This window comes from Oncorhynchus kisutch, linkage group LG12 (assembly GCF_002021735.2).
Source record: "Oncorhynchus kisutch isolate 150728-3 linkage group LG12, Okis_V2, whole genome shotgun sequence".
Lineage (NCBI taxonomy): Eukaryota > Metazoa > Chordata > Actinopteri > Salmoniformes > Salmonidae > Oncorhynchus > Oncorhynchus kisutch.
Genome location: NC_034185.2, coordinates 32896270 through 32919975, shown reverse-complemented (window position 1 = coordinate 32919975; position 23706 = coordinate 32896270). Strand labels below are relative to the sequence as shown.

The 23706-nt window shown below is 43.3% G+C and overlaps 1 protein-coding gene across 1 annotated transcript in view; it reads left to right on the top strand.

Annotated features, from left to right (window-relative positions):
• Positions 1-23706, top strand: part of LOC109901401 (sodium/potassium/calcium exchanger 4-like) — a 67857-nt gene that overhangs the window by 32161 nt on the left and 11990 nt on the right. Inside the window, exons 3-10 of the mRNA XM_020497414.2 lie at positions 6874-6950; positions 17425-17499; positions 17845-17929; positions 19495-19598; positions 21129-21203; positions 21462-21487; positions 21676-21729; positions 22429-22526. Coding sequence (XP_020353003.2) covers positions 6874-6950; positions 17425-17499; positions 17845-17929; positions 19495-19598; positions 21129-21203; positions 21462-21487; positions 21676-21729; positions 22429-22526 — 594 coding nt within the window. The remainder of the gene's footprint in view (positions 1-6873; positions 6951-17424; positions 17500-17844; positions 17930-19494; positions 19599-21128; positions 21204-21461; positions 21488-21675; positions 21730-22428; positions 22527-23706) is intronic.

Sequence of the window (23706 nt, the reverse complement as noted above, 5' to 3'; positions counted from 1 at the left end):
CATCCTGGATGAGCTGCACTACCTGAGCCACTTGTGTGGGTTGTAGACTCCGTCTCATGCTACCACTTGAGTGAAAGCACCGCCAACATTCAAAAGTGACCAAAACATCAGCCAGGAAGCATAGGAACTGAGAAGTGGTCTGTGGTCCCCACCTGCAGAACCACTCCTTTATTGGGGGTGTCTTGCTAATTGCCTATAATTTCCACCTATTCCATTTGCACAACAGCATGTGAAAATTATTGTCAATCAGTGTTGCTTCCTAAGTGGACAGTTTGATTTCACAGAAGTGTGATTGTTTTGGAGTTACATTGTGTTGTTTAAGTGTTCCCTTAATTTTTTTTAGCAGTGTATGTACAGTCCCAGTCAAAAGTTTGGACACACCTACTCATTCAAGGGTTTTTCTTAATTGTTATTGTTTTCTACATTGAAGAATAATAGAGAAGACTATTAGGTGTGGGGGTGCTTTGCTGGTGACACTGTCTGGGATTTATTTAGAATTTAAGGCACACTTAACCAGCATGGCTACCACAGTATTCTACAGTGATACGCCATCCCGTCTGGTTTGCGCTTAGTGGGACTATCATATGTTTTTAAACAGGATAATGACCAAAAACACTCCTCCAGGATGTGTAGGGGCTATTTTACCAAGGACAGTGATGGAGTGCTGAATCAGATGGCATCCACAATCACCTGACAACCCAGTTGAGATGGTTTGAGATGAGTTGGACTGCAGAGTGAAGGAAAATCAGCCAACAAGTGCTCAGCATATGTGGGAACTCCTTCAAGATGGTTGGAAAAGCATTCCTCATGAAGCTGGTTGAGAGAATGCCATGAGTGTGCAAAGCTGTCCTCATGGCAAAGGGTGGCTACTTTGAAGAATCTCAAATACAAAATATATTTGGATTTGTTTAAAACTTTACATCTAAATGACTCTATCAACATGCCACTGAAAAGGTTGAAAGCTGCAATTAATGTTATGATATCCATTGCAAACAGCTAGCTGGATGCTCAGCAAAAACAACTTTGAAAGTGTTCTTGTTTCAATCACTATACCCCTCAAACTCAACTCTGGACTGCATTTTCTTAATTGTTCCCCTCTAATCAGGGATGATTTAGACCTGTGGCACCAGGTGGGTGGAATTCAGGTAGAACAGAAAACCAGCAGGCTCCTCACCTCATAGGGTAGGAGTTGAATACCCCTGCACGATACCATCTTTAAAAGGATAGTTAACTCAGAATACAAACTAACATGATTTTCTACCTTCCTTGGTTGTACTTTATTTAAGACGCCATTTTTGGATATTGTTTCCTTTGAGCCTTAATAGCCATATTTTGTTACTGTCAGTATTCTCAGTAACACAACATTAAACCGTTATTGTGTCTGTGTCATTAGTTTTGGAGCAACATTTTATTAGTGTTACATAATACTTTGGTAATTGCATTTTAAATGCATAGCAATGAGCGGAGTTTTTGTAACTACTGTACACAAGGAATAGTCACTGTTACTTATTCCACTTATGTAATAACTTGATTATTATGCAATTATAAAGCAATGTAACAATGTTGCAATGTAACCAAGTTAATACACATGTATAAGAACTTGATGTAAAGTGTTAGTTTTGCCTTATGCCACTCATTATGAAAATATATTTGTTAGTCATTTTGAAGCTGCGCAAGTGGTCTACTCGAATGCTGAGATGATTCCATGTCCCTCATGTATTTTATTATAAGATTAATATCTGAAAGCCCTCCAAACCGTTGTTAGACTAATTCAACGAACTGTTGTAGTTTTTGGTTCTTAATAAAATATTTGGCAGCCATCAAATAAATATTTTTTTGTTTTCAAATAACTAGCATATGTTCAAATACCTTCAAATATAATTGGGTTTTCTGAGAGGTATTCAAAACACTTAAATCATATTTGATTCTGAGACCTGTATTTGAATAAAGAAAAGGGTTACCTTTTAGTTGAAACTCTATAAAAACTATATTCGACTACCATGAGTATTTGAAAAGTTGGTATTTTCAAATAAACTAAAAAATACAAAAATGTTCTGCCCCGGTCTGGTATGGGGCCTAGTTGACTCACTGCATGTGATTTGAAATTACACTATGGCAATACACAAATGTATGGTGTGCCACATGACATTCATATCAGTGCCAATTTTGGACATTTAGGTGCTACCCAGATATTCCTATTTTATGTATGGCTAGGTGGTGATAGACTGAGTTTAGATTTATGTTGACCATGTTCAAGAATGTTGATTCCAATCCAACAAGAACATTAGGCTATTTCAAGGTTGACTCATGTTGAAACTGAATGATACATAGCCTACTCTCAAAGGTATCCCACAAGGTTACCACACAGACACACACTGACGCATTGTTTCACACTAAGGAACAGCAACAACGCGCAGAACGTAGCAGGCTTTCCTGTGCAAAAATACCATCAACTCTGATCCACTGTGGAAAACGTATCAATTAACCTGTCTATATGATTCAGTTCTTTGGCTAGGTTTGGGACGCGACATTTAATCAAGCTGCACTGGAGCACCCTCCTTCTGCCGCCGCTGTGCTCTGCCTGCTGTAGTGGTAATCAAGCGATCTCCCTGCCTATCCCCGTGTGGAAACGTCTGTTGAAGCGTGTTCATGTCTGGACAGACCTCTGCAGGGAGGTACAAGGGCAAACTGTGTGCAGATGGTGTCTGGTTCACTGTTTACACCGCTTCGAGAGCGGGAGAGAGGTGACCAGACCCCCTCTGCCCGCCCAACTGTGCGCTGGCTCCCAGTTCTCGGCATGCTCTAAAGCCTTTTGGAATACTGACTGTCCAAACAGCATGTTGCATGTGACCAAATCGGATTTGTGTGTGTTGAGACAGCAGTCATTTTCTGGCATGGCTATGCTAGTTGTCATAGTAACAACAAGTGTGTGCGCAGTGGTGTAGGCTGATTGGTGGTGGTGCTCCTGTTTCTTATCACTCAGAAGTTATGTAAGGTGACCACAATGCCTGCCATGGACCTTTCCCAGTTCATTTGAATGTTCAAAATCATAGTGTAAGAACACTTTTAAAGCCTTAAGAGATAAGATTATCCAACTTTTAAAATGTGTCCTTTTTGGCTAGCCAAGGCAGTCAACTAGCTAGCTAGGTAGCTGTTTAGCTTTCTAGAGCATTCACTAATTTGTTTGTAAACAATTATCAAGCTAATTACTTTCCACATGTTCTTGACAAACTGTCAACAGTGTAGCTAGCAAGCAACAATATATGCTAAATAACAGTCTATAAACCACTTGAGGGCAAATAAATCAGATTTGACTGTTCAGACACAAGTTGCATGGCCAGGAATCAGATTTGTATCTGACTTCAAACCACCAGCTGCTTGAAATATCCAAATCCATGTGCTTTTTGGCTGTTCAGACTACAGGAAAAATAACAGATTCGAATCAGATATGCAAAAAGATAGGATTTGACTTCAAACTGCTAATGTGAAGAAGGCTTTTAGTACCTTTGCCATCATACTTCTGGGTGGGTGCTTTCAAGGCAACTGGGAACTCGACGAGTTTCCGATTTGGAATTCCGAATTGGGTGACTGTTCCAAAAAATGCTCCCCGTCGTAGCTTGTTTTCCCCCCCCAGAGTTCCCAGTTCTCTTGAACACACTGAAGTTGGAAGTCGGAAATTTCAGAGTTCATGGTTCCCAGTTGTTTTGATCGTGGCATTATACCACGCACACAGCCAGACTTGATTGTGTTGTATCACTAAGGGGTTGTGACGTTAACTACAGAAAGAGACCGAGCGGGATGGCGGGTAGAGCCATTCAATTATTGATTGATTCACAGATCTCCCGAGTCGGTAATTAAAAGATGCATCAGACAAGGAAGGGAAAATGTGGGCGATTAGGAAACAGAGCGGGTTAAAGCGCACTATAAAGAAAGGGGAAAATATTCTTGTTTTTTGGTTGGCAGCTCTATTTTTCGATTCCTCTAAGCTTTGTAGTCATCATTGCAAAATGAGTCAAGCGATTGATAGGCTACCTACTGTATTTTCTGAAGTAGCATAGGCCTATTTAAGGCTATGTTTACACAGGCAGCCTAATTCTGATGTTTTTTTCTTCACTAATAGGTCTTTTGACCTGAAATAGATCTGATGTGAAAAGAGCTGATGTGATTGGTCAAAATACCAATTAGTGGAAAAATGATCAGAATTGGGCTGTCTGTGAAAACACAGTGTATTATTGTTACGTTGCATGTCGCTCAAGTTGCATAAAGACCCTTGTGCGCAGCTGTCATGTTCTAAATAATTGCACCTGTGATCTTGTGAGCAGTGGAGCCTACGCAACGCTTTTGCCACATGACATGGTTTCATAAATAAAATGAGCAAAATATAATGCATGATGAAATATTTTTCCACACTGAATTCCACATATTGCTTTCTTTACTTATATCTGTAATGACATGCAGCATCTGACCTTGGGAAGACTCTCCATAGATTGTATAAGGCTCCCTGCCTTACAGAGATTTCAGAGGGGGTGTGGTGTCACGTGGCAAAGGACCTGTGCTAATATAAACAGATCACGCTACTAGTGGAGGGTCACTACCATGGAAGTTAATGGTCCTTTTTAAAAATTGTTTTACCTCGTCCCTCTTTTTACCGTATGCCTACTGGGGGAAGGGATGTCAAACTGTACATCTCATATGATGTCCCTTTGAAGAGTTGGGCCAAAGCAGCGGTACCAAGGAGGAGTCCGAACTTGGTTTCGTAAATCAGTCATGAGCGCCATCTAATGTTAATAGGCGGTGGATTGCATTAGGCGTTCATTGTCTCAGGCGTACATTGTCATTTCATGGGTCCATATGCGACAGAAGATCAAAATGCATCGTTGCGTTCTGTGTTATACTGTGCATAGTATTTCTGTGTGAATGGTAATGCATTGTTGTTTCAGTTTCTTTTCCAATTATCTGTGGTAAGCATTTTTTTCAAGCCACATGCAAATGCACCAGTACATCAAAACAAATCCATACTGTCTATCTGATCTAAATGTAGCCTACTGTGTATTTTGGACAATCTATGATTTATATAACTTTATGCTCTATTATCCTTGCTGCCTGGCACATTGTTGTACATTATGTAAGAGATAGGAAGAGAAGGCACATGCAGGTGTACATCTGACCTCTGATGGACTTAACACCATTCCTAATACAGACACTAGCGACTCCTATGGAGGGCAAGTCTGTTTCTTTCTGCTGTGGCCAGATGCTGATAGGAGTGACCACGGTCTTGGGCAGTACAGGGGTCAGTACTGTGGTCAATGGAGTCAGCGGTCAGCCTGGAATCCGGGTTGCCTCCCACAAATGTGATATATATATTTCACTTACATCAAAACTATGAAATAACACATGGAATCATGTAGTAACCAAATAAAGTGTTAAACAAATCAAAATATATTTTATATTTGAGATTATTCATAGTAGCCACCCTTTGCCTTGATGACAGCTTTGCACACACTTGGCATTCTCTCAACCAGCTTCACCTGAAATGCTTTTCCAACAGTCTTGAAGGAGTTCCCGCATATGCTGAGCACTTGTTGGCTGCTTTTCCTTCACACTGCGGTCCAATTCATCCCTGATCATCTCAATTGGGTTGAGGTCGAGTGATTGTGGAGGCCAGGTCATCCAATGCAGCCCTCCGTCAAGTAGCCCATTCACAGCCTTGAGGTGTGTTGGGTCATTGTCCTGTTGAAAAACAGATGATAGTCCAACTAAGCGCAAACCAGATGGGATGGAAAATCACTTCAGAATGCTGTGCTAGCCATGCTGGTTAAGTTTTCCTTGAACTCTGTGAAGCATTTTTTGGGGCTGCAATCTGAGGTGCAGGTAACTCTCATGAACTTATCCTCTGCAGCAGCGGTATCTCTGGGTCTTCCTTTTCCTGTGATGGTCCAGTTTCATCATAACGCTTGATGGTTTTTGGGACTGCACTTGAAGAAACGTTCAAAGTTCTTGAAATGTTCTGCATTGAATTACCTTCCTGTCTTAATGATGAACTGTCATTTGTCTTTGTTGATGAGCTGTCCTTGCCATAATATGGACTTGGTCTTTCACCAAATAGCCCTATCATCTGTATACCACCCCTACCTTGTCGCAACATAACTGATTGGCTCAAAGGCATTAAGAAGGAAAGAAATTCCACAAATGAACTATTAGCAAGGCACACCTGTTAATTGAAATGCATTCCAGATGACTACCTCATGAAGCTGGTTGAGAGAATGCCAAGAGTGTGCAAAGCTGTCATCAAGGCAAAGGGTGTCTACTTTGAAGGTTCTCAAATATAAAATATATTTGATTTATTTAACAATTCACTATTATTCTACAATGTAGACAATAGTCAAAGGAAATAAACTTTGCAATGAGTATCCCAACTGTGAGTGTCCAAACTTGACTGGTACTCTGAATATATATATATATATATATATTCAAACATTTTATTTGTGTGTCAATTTCGACCAGCCCACCCAACAAATAATGGTCCCGCCCTCTGGCATTTGCTAGAATTGCCAATCCGGCCCTATTGGACAAGTTCAGGTAGTTCATCCCGGCTTTATAGGTTTCCAAACGTTTATTCCCTAATGAACACAAGACCCGGTTAATGCTTTTTAAGTATTACCTCACTGTCTTTTTTTAGTGGTTGAGGAGGATCCTTTGGTGACGTATTGCAAATTTAAGTAATGTTGACTTGAACATTTAAAAGTCTTACCAAGCTCTTTGTCAGTGCCGCCACCACACAAGGTGAACTCATCCTTGGTTGTGGACAACGGGGAATCTGGGACATCAGTCACATTACTGACACACCGTGATGATGTTGTTTTCTCTTCTCAGCTATCAAGGAGTTCCCTGAAGACATGTTTTCCAACTACGAGCGCAAGAGTGGGGCCGTTCTGCTGCACATCGTGGCGGTAAGAGAGCGCTTTGAGTGCTTCTGTTACTAGGTATAACTCTTTTATCACTAGCCCAGTCAAAATCAACCTCTTGTTTCCACACCTAGTTAGTGGACACTTCTTGATTGCCCCTAATACTGTAGGTAGGAAAGGTGTAAGCAATATAAGAATGACTCCACCTAGACCTTACTCTTAGAATGATGTTGTCATGACGTTGGCCTGGGGGGTAGGTTTATGACAGTCATAAATACCTCTTCCCCCCCCTTTTTCCTCTCTCTACCCTACTGAGGTTACATTTGCAAAACCCTTGGTTAACATAGAGATTCTGGGAACATCAGTAGGTGGGGGGAAATTTACTATATGCTGGTAATCCGAACAATTGAACATATGCGGTAGTACTTAATGAATATGATGTCCGGTTGTCATCTGAGACATTCTCATCAATGATAAGATGACATAAACTCTACAGTGGAAAGTCTACACATCAGAGTTATCGGATTCACATGGAATTGTTGTTCAATTTAAATGTTTGAAGATTAAATTATTCGTGATGGGATGAAATGTGATCTTAGCTTCTAAAATGTGAGATTTGGGTTTTCATAAGATATGGCTCTGCTCAATCAGCCCTGTGAAGGGACATGGGCTATAAAACTTTTCAAACACGCCCTCCTCTGCCTTCCTTTATAAGCCCTTGACGACAATATAACTATCGGTTCCAAAGATGTGAGGACAACGGTCCTATGTCAGAATGGTTCAGATAATAACTACAGAACGAAGCCAACATCAGCGTGAGCTTTGGTTGCGAATGGTATGAACTTTGAACTCTTATTCACTACAGAAGTGATACCTCCTAGCCGTTGAGTTAGCAACAGCAGATGCAACGAGGGTTAGGAAGGAACAGACAGAGTATCCCGTCTATCACCCAACGCCGTTACTACAACGTATCCAATTGACAACCAGAGACATTCTTCAAAGGACTCGGTTTGGCAACACGGCCTTCCATCTACCACCAACCTACCGAAGCGCAGCTCAGAGTAAATATTTATTGCATTGCATAAGATACTGTATAAGATACTGTATTTACGATAGCCCAACTTCTTCCCTTTGTTCCTCTGCCTTCCCGCTCCTTCACTCAAATCCAGCCCCTTTTCTTTTGTGTAACAAGCTGTCATATCTGTTCCGCCCACTAGGGACGTTTTCCTTTATGACGTAATTTGTAATCAAGTTATGTGCCTAGTTATGGCTAATTATGTGTATGTGTGATTAGTTAGGTATTTAGTAAATAAATAATTAAACCCAATTTTTGTATTGCTGATTCAAATTGTTAGCCAAGGTTCGTGCAGATAACTTTCAAATGAGACTGAAGTAAGATGACGATTGATATTCACTGTTATAACGGCTCTATAAATATTATTTTGTGGTGCCCGACTCTCTAGTTAATTACATTTATATGATTAGCTCAATCAGGTGATATTAATTATGAAGAAATTATTTTATAGAATAGCATGTCATATCACTTAATCCGGCATAGCCAAAGGCACGACAATGTGCTGGAGTTTCCACCAGTGGCGTCATGCACGACAAATGTTTGTGGGGGCACTGATGGCATTATTCAATATTTTCACATTAATACTTTTAAAAATATTTTTTTCATATAATGAAAATGTCAAATATTTAAGGGTCATAGGACCCCTCAGTTTCAATGGACATCTAGTACCCCCACATTCTTTCAGATGTACAAGTATGATCAAGAGGTGTCTCTGTAGGAGGCTAAGGGTTGAATTTGGACTGGCATACCTCAATCTCCTTTAACAACAATACACCTCAGCTTGATCTCATACCAGGGAGAACTAATTCCCCCTCTTCCCCCTCTCAAGGCCGACCGCGGTACTCCAGGCATTGTTAGCAGAAAACACTATCCCCCATTGTAGTGAATGAAAAAAGGGCAATCTTCATTGTCAAACTTTGTGTAAATAACAATGTTTAGAAAACAATCATGATACCAATAATTGCATATAACCTTCCGGTTACTAGTACAACACTTTAACCACTAGGCTACTCTGCCGCCCCTGCTGTTAATCAATTTCTTCATTTCCTGCACTAATATGTTGTCATTTACACACTGTCACGTTTCTTTCATCTTAGTATGCCGCTATTTTTTTAACAACACTTTTCCTTGACAGAATAATGATTATCCTATTTGACTGTGCATTTTCAGGCAGTTCTTACTTTGGTCACTAGGGGGCGTTCAGGCTATTTCTAAGGGTCTGTGCTCCCGAAGTTGTTGACTGTTTTTGTGCTTGCCAGCAGTTCTCAGCTGTTAGCAGCAAATGGCAAGCAGTTTCTTCCTGGCAATAAAAATGTATAATTGCCATCATTTTTTCGAGTCATTGCTGAATTTTGTTATGTAACAAATTAAACATTAAACCTCGTAAATAATACATGGTAACCTTGTAAACAATTAATTTAGACCCTGTGTTTATTTTGAAAAATGCACTTTTTTGCACGGCAATTATAAGGGCCAGGCACTTATTTGAGACAATGTTTAATTGACGCTTTACTGTAAAAGTATAATTTAGATGCTAATGAGAGCCTGCAGTACCCTGGTTGGCCTTCAACTTGAGTTACTCAATGAGAGAGCCAGCAACGTCACTTCCTGGAGTAACTCAAACTGTGCATATTATTTCTCTATGAGATGCCATCTTTAACTGACTTAATTTGGCTTCAATGCGTTATTGAGTCTTCTTCATGCGTCACACCGAGAGATAAACACCTCCCTGGGAAGAAAAAGGGCGGGGGTGTCTGCTTCATGATTAACGACTCATGGTGTAATCATAACAACATGCAGGAACTCAAGTCCTTCTGCTAACCTAACATAGAATTCCTTACAATCAAATGCCGGCTATATTATCTCCCAAGAGAATTCTCGTCAGTTATCGTCACAGCTGTGTGTATATACCCCCTCAAGCAGACACCACGACGGGCCTCAAGGAACTTCACTGGACTCTATGTAAACTGGAAACCATATATCCTGAGGCTACATTTATTGTAGCTGGGGATTTTAACAAAGCACATTTGAGAACAAGGCTACCTAAATTCTATCAGCATATTGATTGCAGCACTCGCATTATCAATACACTCGATCACTGCTACTCTAACTTCTGCAACGCATACAATGCCCTTCCTCGCCCTCCCTTCGGCAAATCCGACCACGACTCCATCTTGCTCCTAACGTCTTATAGGCAGAAACTCAAATAGGAAGTACCCGTGACTAGAACCATTCAATGCTGGTCTGACCAATCGGAATCCACGCGTCATGATGGTTTTGATCTCGCGGACTGGGAAATGTTCCGGGCAGCCTCAGAGAATAACATAGATCTGTACGCTGACTCGGTGAGTGAATTTATAAGGAAGTGCATTGGAGATGTTGTACCCACTGTGACTATTAAAACCTACCCTAACCAGAAACCATGGATGGATGGCGGCATCCATGGCTGAATATTAACAGTATAGTTATTCCCCCAGCAAGGAAATCAAACAAGTGAAACGTCAGTATAGGGACAAAGTGGAGTTGCAATTCAAAGGCTCAGACACGAGACGTATGTGGCAGGGTCTACAGGAAATCATGGACTACAAAAAGAAAACGAGCCACGTTACGGACGCCGATGTCACGCTTCCAGACAAACGAAACACCTTCTTTGCTTGCTTTGAGGGTAATATTCCTCTGCGACTGGAATACCAACATAATCTGCCCGAAGATTCCAACAGGCCCCTCAGGCGCGACGTCCACTGAAGGCCCATTCTGCTAACCTGCTAGGCCTGCTAGCTACCTAGAGCTACTTGGAACCCTACTAATTCCACGACTGGTCTATCGACGCCACCGCACGAAGAGGCAAAAACAGACAAAAATAGGCTAACTTGCTAGCCCCGGTCTGCTAACTGCTAGCTTGCCTGCCAACGGTCTGCTAACTGCTAGCTTGTTTAACCCCGGCCTACTAACTGTTAGCGTGTTAGCATCGGCCTGCTAACTGTCTGAATCGCCGTGTCCCTTGTCAGCCCAACCACTCATTGGACCCATATGTTCACTTGGCTACGCATGTCTCTCTCTAATATCAATATGCCTTGTCCATTACTGTCCTGGTTAGTGATTACTGTCTTATTTTACTGTAGAGCCTCTATCCCTGCTCAATATGCCTTAACCAACCATGTTGTTCCACCTCCTGCATATGCGATGACATCACCTGGTTTAAACGTCTCTAGAGACTACATCTCTCTCATCATTACTCAATGCCTAGGTTTACCTCCAATGTACTCACATCCTACCTTACCTTTGTACACTATGCCTTGAATCTATGCTGTCGTGCCCAGAAACCTGCTCCTTTTACTCTCTGTTCCGAACGTGCTAGACGGCCATTTCGTATAGCATTGCCGTACCCTTATCCTACTTCTCCTCTGTTCCTCTGGTGATGTAGAGGTTAATCCAGGTCCTGCCGTGCCTAGCTCCACTCCCAATCCCCAGGTGCTCTCATTTGTTGACTTCTGTAACCGTAAAAGCCTTGGTTTCATACATGTTAACATTAGAAGCCTACTCCCAAAGTTTGTTTTACTCACTGCTTTAGCACACTTTGCCAACCCAGATGTCTTAGCCATGTCTGAATCCTGGCTAATTAAAACCACCAAAAACCCTGAAATCTCCATTGCTAACTATAACATTTTCTGCCAAGATAGAACTGCCAAAGAGGGTGGTGTTGCAATCTACTGCAAAGATAGCCTGCAGAGTTCTGTATTACTATCCAAGTCTGTACCCAAACAATTCGAGCTTCTACTTCTAAAAATGTACCTTTCCAGAAACAAGTCTATCACGGTTGCCGCTTGCTATAGACCTCCCTCTGCCCCCCAGCTGTGCCCTCGATACCATATGTGAATTGATTGCCCGCCATCTATCTTCTGAGCTCGTGCTACTAGGTGACCTAAACTGGGACATGCTTAACACCCCGGCCATCCTACAATCCAAGCTAGATGCCCTCAATCTCACACAAATTATCAATGAACCTACCAGGTACAACTCCAAATTTGTAAACACGGGCACCCTCATAGATGTCATCCTAACTAACCCCCCCTTCCGAATCCACCTATGCTGTTTTCAATCAAGATCTCAACGATCACTGCCTCATTGCCTGCATCCGTAATGGGTCTGCGACCAAACGACCACCCCTCATCACTGTCAAACGCTCCCTAAAACACTTCTGCGAGCAGGCCTTTCTAATCGACCTGGCCGGGATATCCTGGAATTACATTGACCTCATCCCGTCAGTAGATGATGCCTGGCTATTCTTTAAAAGTGCCTTCCTCACCATCTTAAATAAGCATGCCCCATTCAAAAAATGTAGAACTAGGAATAGATATGGTCCTTGGTTCACTCCAGAACTGTCTGCCCTTGACCAGCACAAAAACTTCCTGTGGTGTTCGAATAGCCCCCGTGATATGCAACTTTTCAGGGAAGTTAATTACAAATATACACAGGCAGTTAGGAAAGCTAAGGCTATCTTTTTCAAACAGAAATTTGCAACCTGTAGTATTAACTCCAAAAAATTCTGGGACACTAAAGTCCATGGAGAATAAGAGCACATCCTCCCAGCTGCCCACTGCTCTGAGGCTAGGAAACACTGTCACCACCGATAAATCCACTATGGCCATGCTTTCCACCTGGCTACCCCTACCCCGGTCAACTGCCCGGCACCCTCCACAGCAATCCGCCAAAGCCCCCACCATTTCTGCTTCACCCAAATCCAGATTGCTGATGTTCTGAAAGAGCTGCAAAATCTGGACCCCTACAAATCAGCCGGGCTAGACAATCTGGACCCTCTCTTTCTAAAATTATCTGCCGAAATTGTTGCAACCCCTATTACAGCCTGTTCAACCTCTCTTTCGTATCGTCTGAGATTCCCAAAGATTGGAAAGCTGCCGCGGTCATCCCCCTCTTCAAAGGGGGTGACACTCTAGACCCAAACTGCTACAGACCTATATCTATCCTACCCTGTCTTTCTAAGGTCTTCGAAAGCCAAGTTAACAAACAGATTACCGACCATTTCGAATCCCACCATACCTTCTCCGCTATGCAATCTGGTTTCAGAGCTGGTCATGGGTCCACGCTCAGCCACGCTCAAGGTTCTAAACGACATCATAACCGCCATCGATAAGAAACAATACTGTGCAGCCGTATTCATCGACCTGGCCAAGGCTGTCAATCACCACATTCTTATTGGCAGACTCGACAGCCTTGCCTTGCCTGGTTTACCAACTACTTCTCTGATAGAGTTCAGTGTGTCAAATCGGAGGGCCTGTTGTCCAGACCTCTGGCAGTCTCTATGGAGGTGCCACAGGGTTCAATCCTCGGGCTGACTCTCTTCTCTGTATACATCAATGATGTTGCTCTTGCTGCTGGTGATTCTCTGATACACCTCTATGCAGATGACGCCATCCTGTATACTTCTGGCCACTCTTTGGACACTGTGTTAACTAACCTCCAGACGAGCTTCAATGCCATACAACTCTCCTTCCGTAGCCTCCAACTGCTCTTAAATGCAATTAAAACTAAATGCATGCTATTCAACCGATCTCTGCCCGCACCTGCTCGCCCATCCAGCATCACTACTCTGGACGGCTCTGACTTAGAATACGTGGACAACTACAAATACATAGGTGTCTGGTTAGACTGTAAACTCTCCTTCCAGGCTCACATTAAGCATCTCCAATCCAAAATTAAATCTAGAATTGGCTTCCTATATCGCAACAAAGCATCCTTCGCTCATGCTGCCAAACATACCCTCGTAAAACTGACCATCCTACCGATCCTAGACTTCGGTGATGTCATCTATAAAATAGCCTCCAACACTCTACTCAACAAACTGGATGCAGTATATCACAGTGCCATCTGTTTTGTCACCAAAGCCCCATACACTACCCACCATTGCGACCTGTACGCTCTCGTTGGTTGGCCCTCGCTTCATACTCGTCGCCAAACCCACTGGCTACAGGTTATCTACAAGGCTCTGCTAGGTAAAGCCCCGCCTTATCTCAGCTCACTGGTCACTTTAGCAGCACCCACTCGTAGCACGTGCTCCAGCAGGTGTATCTCACTGGTTACCCCCAAAGCCAATTCCTCCTTGGGTCGTCTTTCCTTCCAGCTCTCTGCTGCCAATGACTGGAACGAACTGCAAAAATCTCTGAAGCTGGAGACTCATATCTCCCTCTCTTGCTTTAAGCGCCAGCTGTCAGAGCAGCTCACAAATCACTGCACCTGTACATAGATCGACTGTTTACAGATGAGCTATCTACCTACCTCATCCCCATACTGTATTTATGTATTTATTTATCTTGCTCCTTTGCACCCCAGTATCTCTACTTGCACATTCATCTTCTGCACGTCTACCATTCCAGTGTTTAATTGCTATACTGTAATTACTTCGCCACCACGGCCTATTTACCTCATTTGCACTCACTGTATATAGACTTTTTGTTCTACTGTATTACTGACTAGGTTTTGTTTATTCCATGTGTAACTCTGTGTTGTTGTATGTGTCGAATTGCTATGCTTTATCTTGGCCAGGTCGCAGTTGCAAATGAGAACTTGTTCTCTACTGTACTCCCTGTTCACCCATGACTGCGTGGGCATGCACGCCTCCAACTCAATCATCAAGTTTGCAAACGACACAACAGTAGTGGGCTTGATTACCAACTACGACGAGACAGCCTACAGGGAGGAGGTGAGGGCACTCGGAGTGTGTTGTCAGGAAAATAACCTCACTCAACGTCAACAAAACAAAGGAGATGATCGTGGACTTCAGGAAACAGCAGAGGTAGCACCCCCCTATCCACATCGAAGGGACAGTAGTGAAGAAGGTGGAAGTTAAGTTCCTCGGCGTACACATCACAGACAAACTGAAATGGTCCACCCACACAGACAGTGTGGTGAAGAGGGCGCAACAGTGCCTCTTCAACAGCTTACAGACGGCAACAGCTTACAGACGGTAGGCAATTAAAGTCTCAGTTATGATAACTTAGGACACTAAAAAGGCCTTTCTACTGACTCTGAAATACACAAAAAGAAAGATGCCCAGGGTCCCTGCTCATCTGTGTGAAAGTGCCTTAGGCATGCTGCAAGGAGGCATGAGGACTGCAGATGTGGCCATTTGCTATGTCCATACTATACTGTGAGATGCCTAAGACAGCGCTACAGGGAGACATGACGGACAGCTGATCGTCCTCGCAGTGGCAGACCACATGTACCAGCACCTGCACAGGATCGGTACATCCGAACATCACACCTGCGGGACAGGTACATGATGGCAACAACAACTGCCTGAGTTACACCAGGAATGCACAATCCCTATATCAGTGCTCAGACTGTCCGCAATAGGCTGAGGGTGGACTGAGGGCTTGTAGGCCTGTTGTAAGGCAGGTCCTCACCAGACATCACCGGCAACAACATCGGCTATGAGCACAAACCCAACGTCGCTGGACCAGACAGGACTGGCAAAAATATCTCTTCACTGATGAGTCGCAGTTGGATGCACATTTATTGTCAAAGGAATGAACGTTACATTGAGGCCTGTACCTTTAATTTAACTAGGCAAGTCGGCTAAGAACAAATTCTTATTTTCAATGACAGCCTAGGAACAGTGGGTTAACTGCCTTGTTCAGGTGCAGAACGACATAGTTTTACGTTGTCAGGGATTCAGTCTTGCAACCTTTCGGTTACAAGTCCAACGCTCTAACCACTAGGCTACCTGCTGCCCCAGGTAGCTACCTGCCTGTACTCTGGAGCGGGATCGATTTGGAGGTGGAGGGACCGTCATGGTCTGAGGCGGTGTGTCACAGCATCATCGGACTGAGCTTGTGTTCATTACAGGCAATCTCAAGGCTGTTCGTTACACGGAAGACATCCTCCTCCCTCATGTGGTACCCTTCCTGCTGGCTCATCCTGACATGACCCTCCAGCATGACAATGCCACCAGCCATACTGCTCGTTCTGTGCGTGATTTCCTGCGAGACAGGAATGTCAGTGTTCTGCCATGGCCAGCGAAAAGCCTGGGTCTTAATCCCATTGACCGCGTCTGGGAACTGTTGGATCAGAAGGTGAGGGCTAGGGCCATTCCTCCCAGAAATGTCCGGGAACTTGCAGGTGCCTTGGTGGAAGAGTGGGGTAACATCTTACAGCAAGAACTGGCAAATATGGTGCAGTCCATGAGGAGGAGATGCACTGCAGTACTTAATGCAGCTGGTGGCCACACCAGACACTGACTCTTACTTTAGATTTTGACGCCCCCTTTGTTCAGGGACACATTATTCAATTTCTGTTAGTCACATATCTGTGGAATTTGTTCAGTTTATGTTTGTTGTTAAATCTTGTTATGTTCATACAAATATTTACACATGTTAAGTTTTCTGAAAATACATGCAGTTGACACTGAGAGGATGTTTATTTTTTTGCTGAGTTATCTGAGTATGCTGAGTATGCTGAGTTTATCACGTCAAGTGTACCGAAATAGGATTATATTCTCTCACACAATGGTAAGGAACAATAGCCTGGTCCCAGATCTCGTTGTGCGGTCTTCCCAACTGCCATGGTTATTTGGCATGACAATGATCATAGGAGTTGGCTATACAGCACAAACCGAGATCTGGCACCAGGCTAGGAGAATACGATGCACTGCAGAAAATTTTTAACCAATAAATACAGTTTTCGAAGTGATGGGATCAATCCCAAATCAACCCGGTGTTCCCCATACTGTGTTTTATTTGATTTATCTTGCTCCTTTGCACCCCAGTATCTCAACTTGCACACTCATCTTCTGTACATCTATCACTCCAGTGTTTAATTGCTATATTGTAATTATATCGCCACTATGGCCTATTTATTGCCTTACCTCCCTTATCCTACTTCATTTGCACACACTGTATATAGACTTTTTCTATTGTATTATTGACTGTATGTTTGTTTATTCCATATGTAACTCTGTGTTGTTGTTTGTGTCACACTGCTTTGCTTTATCTTGGCCAGGTCGTAGTTGTAAATGAGAACTTGTTCTCAACTAGCCTACTTGGTTAAATAAAGGTGAAATATATATATATATTTTTAAACTAGCCCCTACCCAACTAGTCAGTTGTTTAGATCTGAGAGGATTGGAAGGGTATTATTCTACCTAATCCAGTAGTAGCTGTTCCATCTTTCCGCCATATATGATAGGTAGCATTTTCACCACATTTCTTACTTGATGTATCTAATCAAAGCTGTATCTCATCTTCTTTGATCTAGTGCTCTTCTGTATCTCACCTTCTTTGATCTAGTGCTCTTCTGCTCTTCCTCTTTACATTCATCCTTCACCTCTCCTTCATTCCTTCATTGAGATCTTTCAACTTTCCTATTTGTTCAACCAAGTTAACGTTTCAGACACACATACACACTGACTCTTCTCTCCCGTCTCGACAGGCCCTCTATATGTTCCTGGCCCTCGCTATAATCTGTGACGACTACTTTGTACCGTCGCTGGAGAAGATCTGTGAGGTGAGAGACTCTTGTCAGGACACACAATCTAATCTGGTGAAACTGGTCTGAGATATTAGCATGGGCCCACCGTGGCTCTAGCATTATGTCCTTACCACAGGTGAGTTTTCAGCCAATTTAGTAGCTAGGATGGCACTTTGCTTCTCTCGAGCAATGCTTTTGATAATCAATATTTTCTGCGTGAACTGAATCAAATCTTTCTCACAAAGTACTTCGCTATTCTATGAGTGGTCTTGGTTGTCAAGATGATGACAAAAGGGCCACATTAACCTACAAAGCTTTTGGGAAGCTCAGCCTAACTAACCACTCCTGTCTCCTCTCTCGTTCTCTCCTTCGGTCTGTTAGAAACTAGACTTAAGTGAGGATGTTGCCGGAGCCACTTTTATGGCAGCTGGGAGTTCTGCTCCCGAGCTGTTTGCCTCCGTCATTGGTAAGATATTTATTTATTTTATATTTACCTTTATATTTATTATGATATTATGATATGACACGCACAAACGCCGTCGCGCACTCACACACACACACACACACACACACACACACACACACACACACACACACACACACACACACACACACACACACACCAATACACACCGGCACACTCACACGCTCCTTTACACAACACAGAAAACTTGGAAACCCAGAATTAAAATCCTGTCGAATCTGATTTGTATTTGTCACATGCTCCGAATACAACGAGTGTAGACTTTACCGTGAAATGTTTGCTTACCAGTCCTTGCCAAAGATGCAGAGTTTCAAAAATGAAATAGTAACACAAGGAACACATAAAATACACAAGAATAGAACTATATATTACAGGGAGGACCAGTACAAATGTGCAGCGGTACGAGGTATTTGATGTAGATTTGTACATGACGGCAGGGTAAAGTGAATAGGCATCAGGATAGATAATTATAAGAATGAAATAAAGAACAGAGTAGCAGCAGCAAACGATGAGTGTAAGAATTGTATGTATTTGTGTTGTGTTGCTGATGTGCGTGTATGTGTGTGCGCGTATGTAGTGTGTGTCGGTTTTGTTTTGTGTGGGAGTGTAATTACATCAGATGCTTGATTAGGTTCTGGGGGAGATGTATGATAAAAGACACTAACGACGTCTCCACCTCCCTAAATGGATATTCAGCCAAAGCATGTCCCATCCACGCCCGACATTTGAAAGACGTGAACACCTGCGAATGTGTGATTTGTCCAAATGACCAGTGACAAAAACATTTGTCTTTACTCTTCACATCCCACAGTCTGCTGACCGACGCTACGATAGCATTCAATCCTAGATTTTTTATTTAGTCAAATGCACAGATGTAGTTGCAGTATACAGTGAAATTCTTAAGCTCCGAGCTCCAACAGTGCAGGTGTAGGAAGTCCGGGGAGGGGGGGGGACAGTCGGAGCAGGTAGCTGACTATGGTGGCTATTCAGCAGCCTGATGGTCTGAGGGTAGAAGCTATTGGCTAGTCTGATAGTTTTAGCCATGATGCTCCTGTACTGCCCACGTTTGAGTGATGGAAGCGGGAGAACATGCCTTGGCTTGGGTGGCTTAGGTCCCTCATGATCTTCTTGGACTTCCTGCGACACCTGGTGTTGTAGGTGTCCTGGAGGGCAGGCAGGGTTGCACACAATGGTACCCATAGGCACCCTATTTCTGTCCATTAGAGATTAACCAACACACCAACGTCAAAATTCAACAAAAAGTCAGACTAACCTACACACCAGGGATGGGGTCAATTAAAATTAAAGGCAGTCAATTCAGGAAGATATTTTAATCGAAAATTCCAAAATGCAAAAACATATGAAATAAATAGCTACTCTTCAGTTTATTGAGAAGTCATTGAAAATAGCTGCAGTTTTTTAGTTATTTTGAATTGGTATTTAAGTTAACTTCCTGAATTGACACACACAAACACACACACACACACACTCTCTCCCAGATAGTTGTTGTCGAGGCTGATTGTGGTTGGCTAACTCCCCCTGTACAGGTGTCTTCATCACCCACGGTGACGTGGGGGTGGGGACAATCGTCGGCTCAGCGGTCTTCAATATCCTGTGCATCATCGGCGTATGCGGAATATTCGCCGGACAGGTGTGTGTGTTTCTGTGCACATGCACATGCACATACACGTGGCTGTTTCTGTGGGTGTGTGTCTGTGTGTGTGTGTGTGCGTGCATGTGGAGCTCGTTTAGTGCAGCATATGTATTTAGATCACTTATGGGCTGAGAAGTAAATTGAAAGATTGAGTTCTCCTATGGGGAACCATGTCTACATGTCTGATAGTTAGCAATTGCTCCCAGCTGTCGTTAGTCTCTGGAAAGCATATTTCTGGTCCTGTATTCACGAAGACTAGGAGTGCTGCTCTAGGATCATTTTAGACTTTTAGATCATAATGAATAAGATTCCATGGAAAGGGGGGACCTGATCCTAGATCAGCATTTCTAGTCTGAGACGTTTTATACACTATATATACGAAAGTATGTGGACACACCTTCAAATTAGTGGATTTGGCTATTTCCGCCACACCGTTGCTGACAGGTGTATGTGTATAAAATCGAGCACACAGACATGCAATCTTCATAGACAAACAATGGCAGTAAAATGGCCTTACTGAAGAGCTCAGTAACTTTCAACGTGGCACCGTCATAGGATGCCAACTTTCCAACAAGTCAGTTTGTCAAATTTCAGCCCTGCTAGAGCTGCCCTGGGTAACTAAGTGCTGTTGTTGTGAAGTTGAAACGTCTAGGAGCAATAGCGGCTCAGCAGTGAAGTGGTAGGCCACACAAGATCGTAAAGATCGTCTGTTCTTGGTTGCAACACTCACTGAGTTCCAAACTGCCACTGGAAGCAACGTCAGCACAATAACTGTTTGTCAGGAGCTTCATGAAATGGGTTTCTATGGCCGAGCTGCTGCATACAAGCCTAAGATCACCATGCGCAATGCCAAGCGTCGGCTGGAGTGGTGTAAAGCTCGCCGCTATTGGACTCTGGAGCAGTCGAAATGCGTTCTCTGGAGTGATGAATCACGCTTCACCATCTGGCAGTCTGACGGACAAATCTTGGTTTGGGAGATGCCAGGAGAACACTACCTGCCTGAATGCATAGTGCCAACTGTAAAGTTTGGTAGAGGAGGAATAATGGTCTGGGGCTGTTTTTCATTGTTCAAGCTAGGCCCCTTAGTTCCATTGAAGGGAAATCTTAACACTACAGCATAAAATGACATTCTAGACGATTCTGTGCTTCCAACTTTGTGGCAACAGTTTGGGGAAGGCCCTTTCCTGTTTCAGCATGACAATGCCCACGTGCACAAAGCAAGGTCCATACAGAAGGTTTATCGAGATTGGTGTTGAAGAACTTGACTGAGCTTGCACAGAGCCCTGACCTCAACCCCATCAAACACACCTTTGGGATGAATTGGAACGTCGTCTACGAGCCAGGCCCGATCGGATGCAAGTCCCTGCAGCAATGTTCCAACATCTAGTGGTAAGCCTTCCCAGAGGAGTGGAGGCTGTTATTGCAGCTAAGGGGGGACCAACTTTTGTCCACATACTTTTGGTCATGTAGTGTATCTGCAGGGATGTGATCTCTTTCCTGACTGACTGTTTCTCTCTCTCTTTCTAGGTTGTAGTGTTGGGTTGGTGGTCTGTTTTCCGAGATTCATTCTACTACGTCTTGTCGATCCTCGCTCTTATTGCGGTAAGTCTGAAAGTAAAATGCACATTACATGTACTGTATGCGACTATAAACAATATATTTATTTAAGTATTTTATTCGGATCTCCGTTAGTTTTTCTGAAAGCAGCAGCTACTCTTCCTGAAGTCCACACAAAACATAAAACATGACATAATACAGAACATTAGTAGACTAGAACAGCTTAAGGACAGAAGTACATGTTGAATAATTCCTAACTGCCATTATTTTCATTTCTGCCTGTGCTCTTTTTTTCTCCCCCAGTTTATCTACGATGGGAAGGTAGTGTGGTAAGCGAGCCCCACCTCTTTTTGATTGGTCCTTAAATAATACCTTGATGTGATGGAATTTGCATTAGTTGCTTATCTGAACTGTGGGGCTCCTTATTGGGTGATGTGATGGGATTTAATTGGGCTTCATTGGGTAACTGAGATACGATGTGATTTCAGTGGTTGTCTCTCCGTTGTGTCCGTCTCAGGTGGGAGAGCCTGGTGTTGGTGGTCATGTACTGCGGATACATCCTCATCATGAAGTAAGTGATGCACTACTGAGTCAGGGACTTTACAAAACTCAAGGCGTCACGCCCAATGACATTGATGTGGTGGGGAGACCGATTGACGTCATTAAGGTATCTTCTATATTTCCAAGAAATATATATAGACTCAATGCAATGATATTGAATTTGAGTGCCCCCTGAGTTTCTGTGGGGTGGAAGATTTTCACCTGTCTGTCTCTGTCTGGCTGTGTGTCTGCCCTGGTTCGTCCAGGTCACTCCCCTTGTGCTCCGACCGCCCTTCTATGACCCGATATGATGCCACTCAGAGAATAGCCTACTTACTACGCGCTGACCATTTCAGATACCATCCTACCTTGCCCATACGGTTCGCTGTATAACCTATGTGTGCATACATACAGGATGATGTAAAATACACAGCGTGGTTTCACATTTACCAGAAGTTGCAGGACTGAGTTTGCCACAGTTATCGTACACGTGAACAGTCGCAAACGTTTTGCTGCAGTTCACTGTATACATGGGGACAGTTTCCCAGACGCAGATTTAACCTCGTGGTTGAATACAAAGATATTTGAATTGAGATGAAGTATGTTTATTAATTGGTGTTCAGGAAACTGTTCCTTAGAGTTTACAGATCACTGCATAGTGTTCCGTTATTGTTTATTGGGTGTTGATGAAAAACATTAACCAGTGTCCCCCTCTCCGCTCTTCTCCCAGGTTTAACCAGAGCTTGCAGAAGTTATTCGCGAGTAAAGACGACAAGGACAAGAATCAGGCCAATGGTAACGCAGCGGCCAGCAGCGAGATGCAGGATGGTAATGCTAGTTATGATGACAGTGTTTGGGATGCCGACCCCGTCATTGCCTATACTCAGCACGGCAGTAGGTAAGGCTAACCAGGCAGGCTGTAGTACACACCAAGGCTTCTCTCGAGACATGGGCTTATTCTCTGTCTCTTTACTTGTCTTCTTTTAACCCCAAAAGTCAAAGAAGACTAAAATGAACTATTGGTCGTCTCTGATCAAATATGGTTGAAGGAATGGCGGGCATTCTAGGTCAAATGTCATTAACTTTGACTTATCTTTGCATCTGTCCCATTATGGCATCTGAGAGCACGGGCAGCACCATTGAATCAATCTCCATTTTGAAGTAGTCAAATTTCTTCTGCTACTCCTTCCAACAAACAAACTGAAAGAGTGAATACTGCCACCTGGAGTATGTTGTTTGAACAGGTATAAAGCCAAGGTTGGCAATTTACTGCCACCTGCAGTTATGGAATGAAGACCGTCTTTGAGCATGCTTTCTCACGCGGAAAAGTATTCTCAAGCTAAAGAGGGAACGCCCACTTATACAGACAGGAACCGCGGCAATGGCGGTCTTTATGCAACATCCTCATTAACCAGCATCTTTGAGTTTACTACTTCAGCATGGTATAAGTCCTCCATGCGGTTGCCCATGCTTAAACAGGCTTTTGGACACTATATGTCTGGAGCTAAGTCTATAAATTGGGCAGGAATATGAACTTGTGGGTCCATGGGAGTTGGGTAGGACTTCCTCGGTCAGTGTGGTGGAGGTGTTGCAGTTCTACAATCTCCATTGTACTGTGCCGATTGACAATGGGTAATAGGTAACCTTCAGCTCAACCACAGCACTTGGCTCTCTATCTCTAACAGAGGAGGCTGGCGGGGGGTGCTACAGGAGGATGGGCTCATTGTAATGGCTGGAATGGAAATGTGGAACGTATCGGACATATGGAAACCACGTTTGACTCGGTTCCATTTATTCCATTCCAGCCATTGCAGTGAGCCTGTCCTCCTATGGCCCCTCCCGCCAGCCGCCTCTGATATCTTCCTCTCTCTCTCTTCCTGGCCGCCTTATCTTTGGTATTAATGTCAGCAACTAAACACATGAAAATAACAGTCAGACATAGACAAACAAACAGTTCAAAGGTCAGATCAGTAACTTGTATAGATGCGGCCATATCTTCCACTTTCTT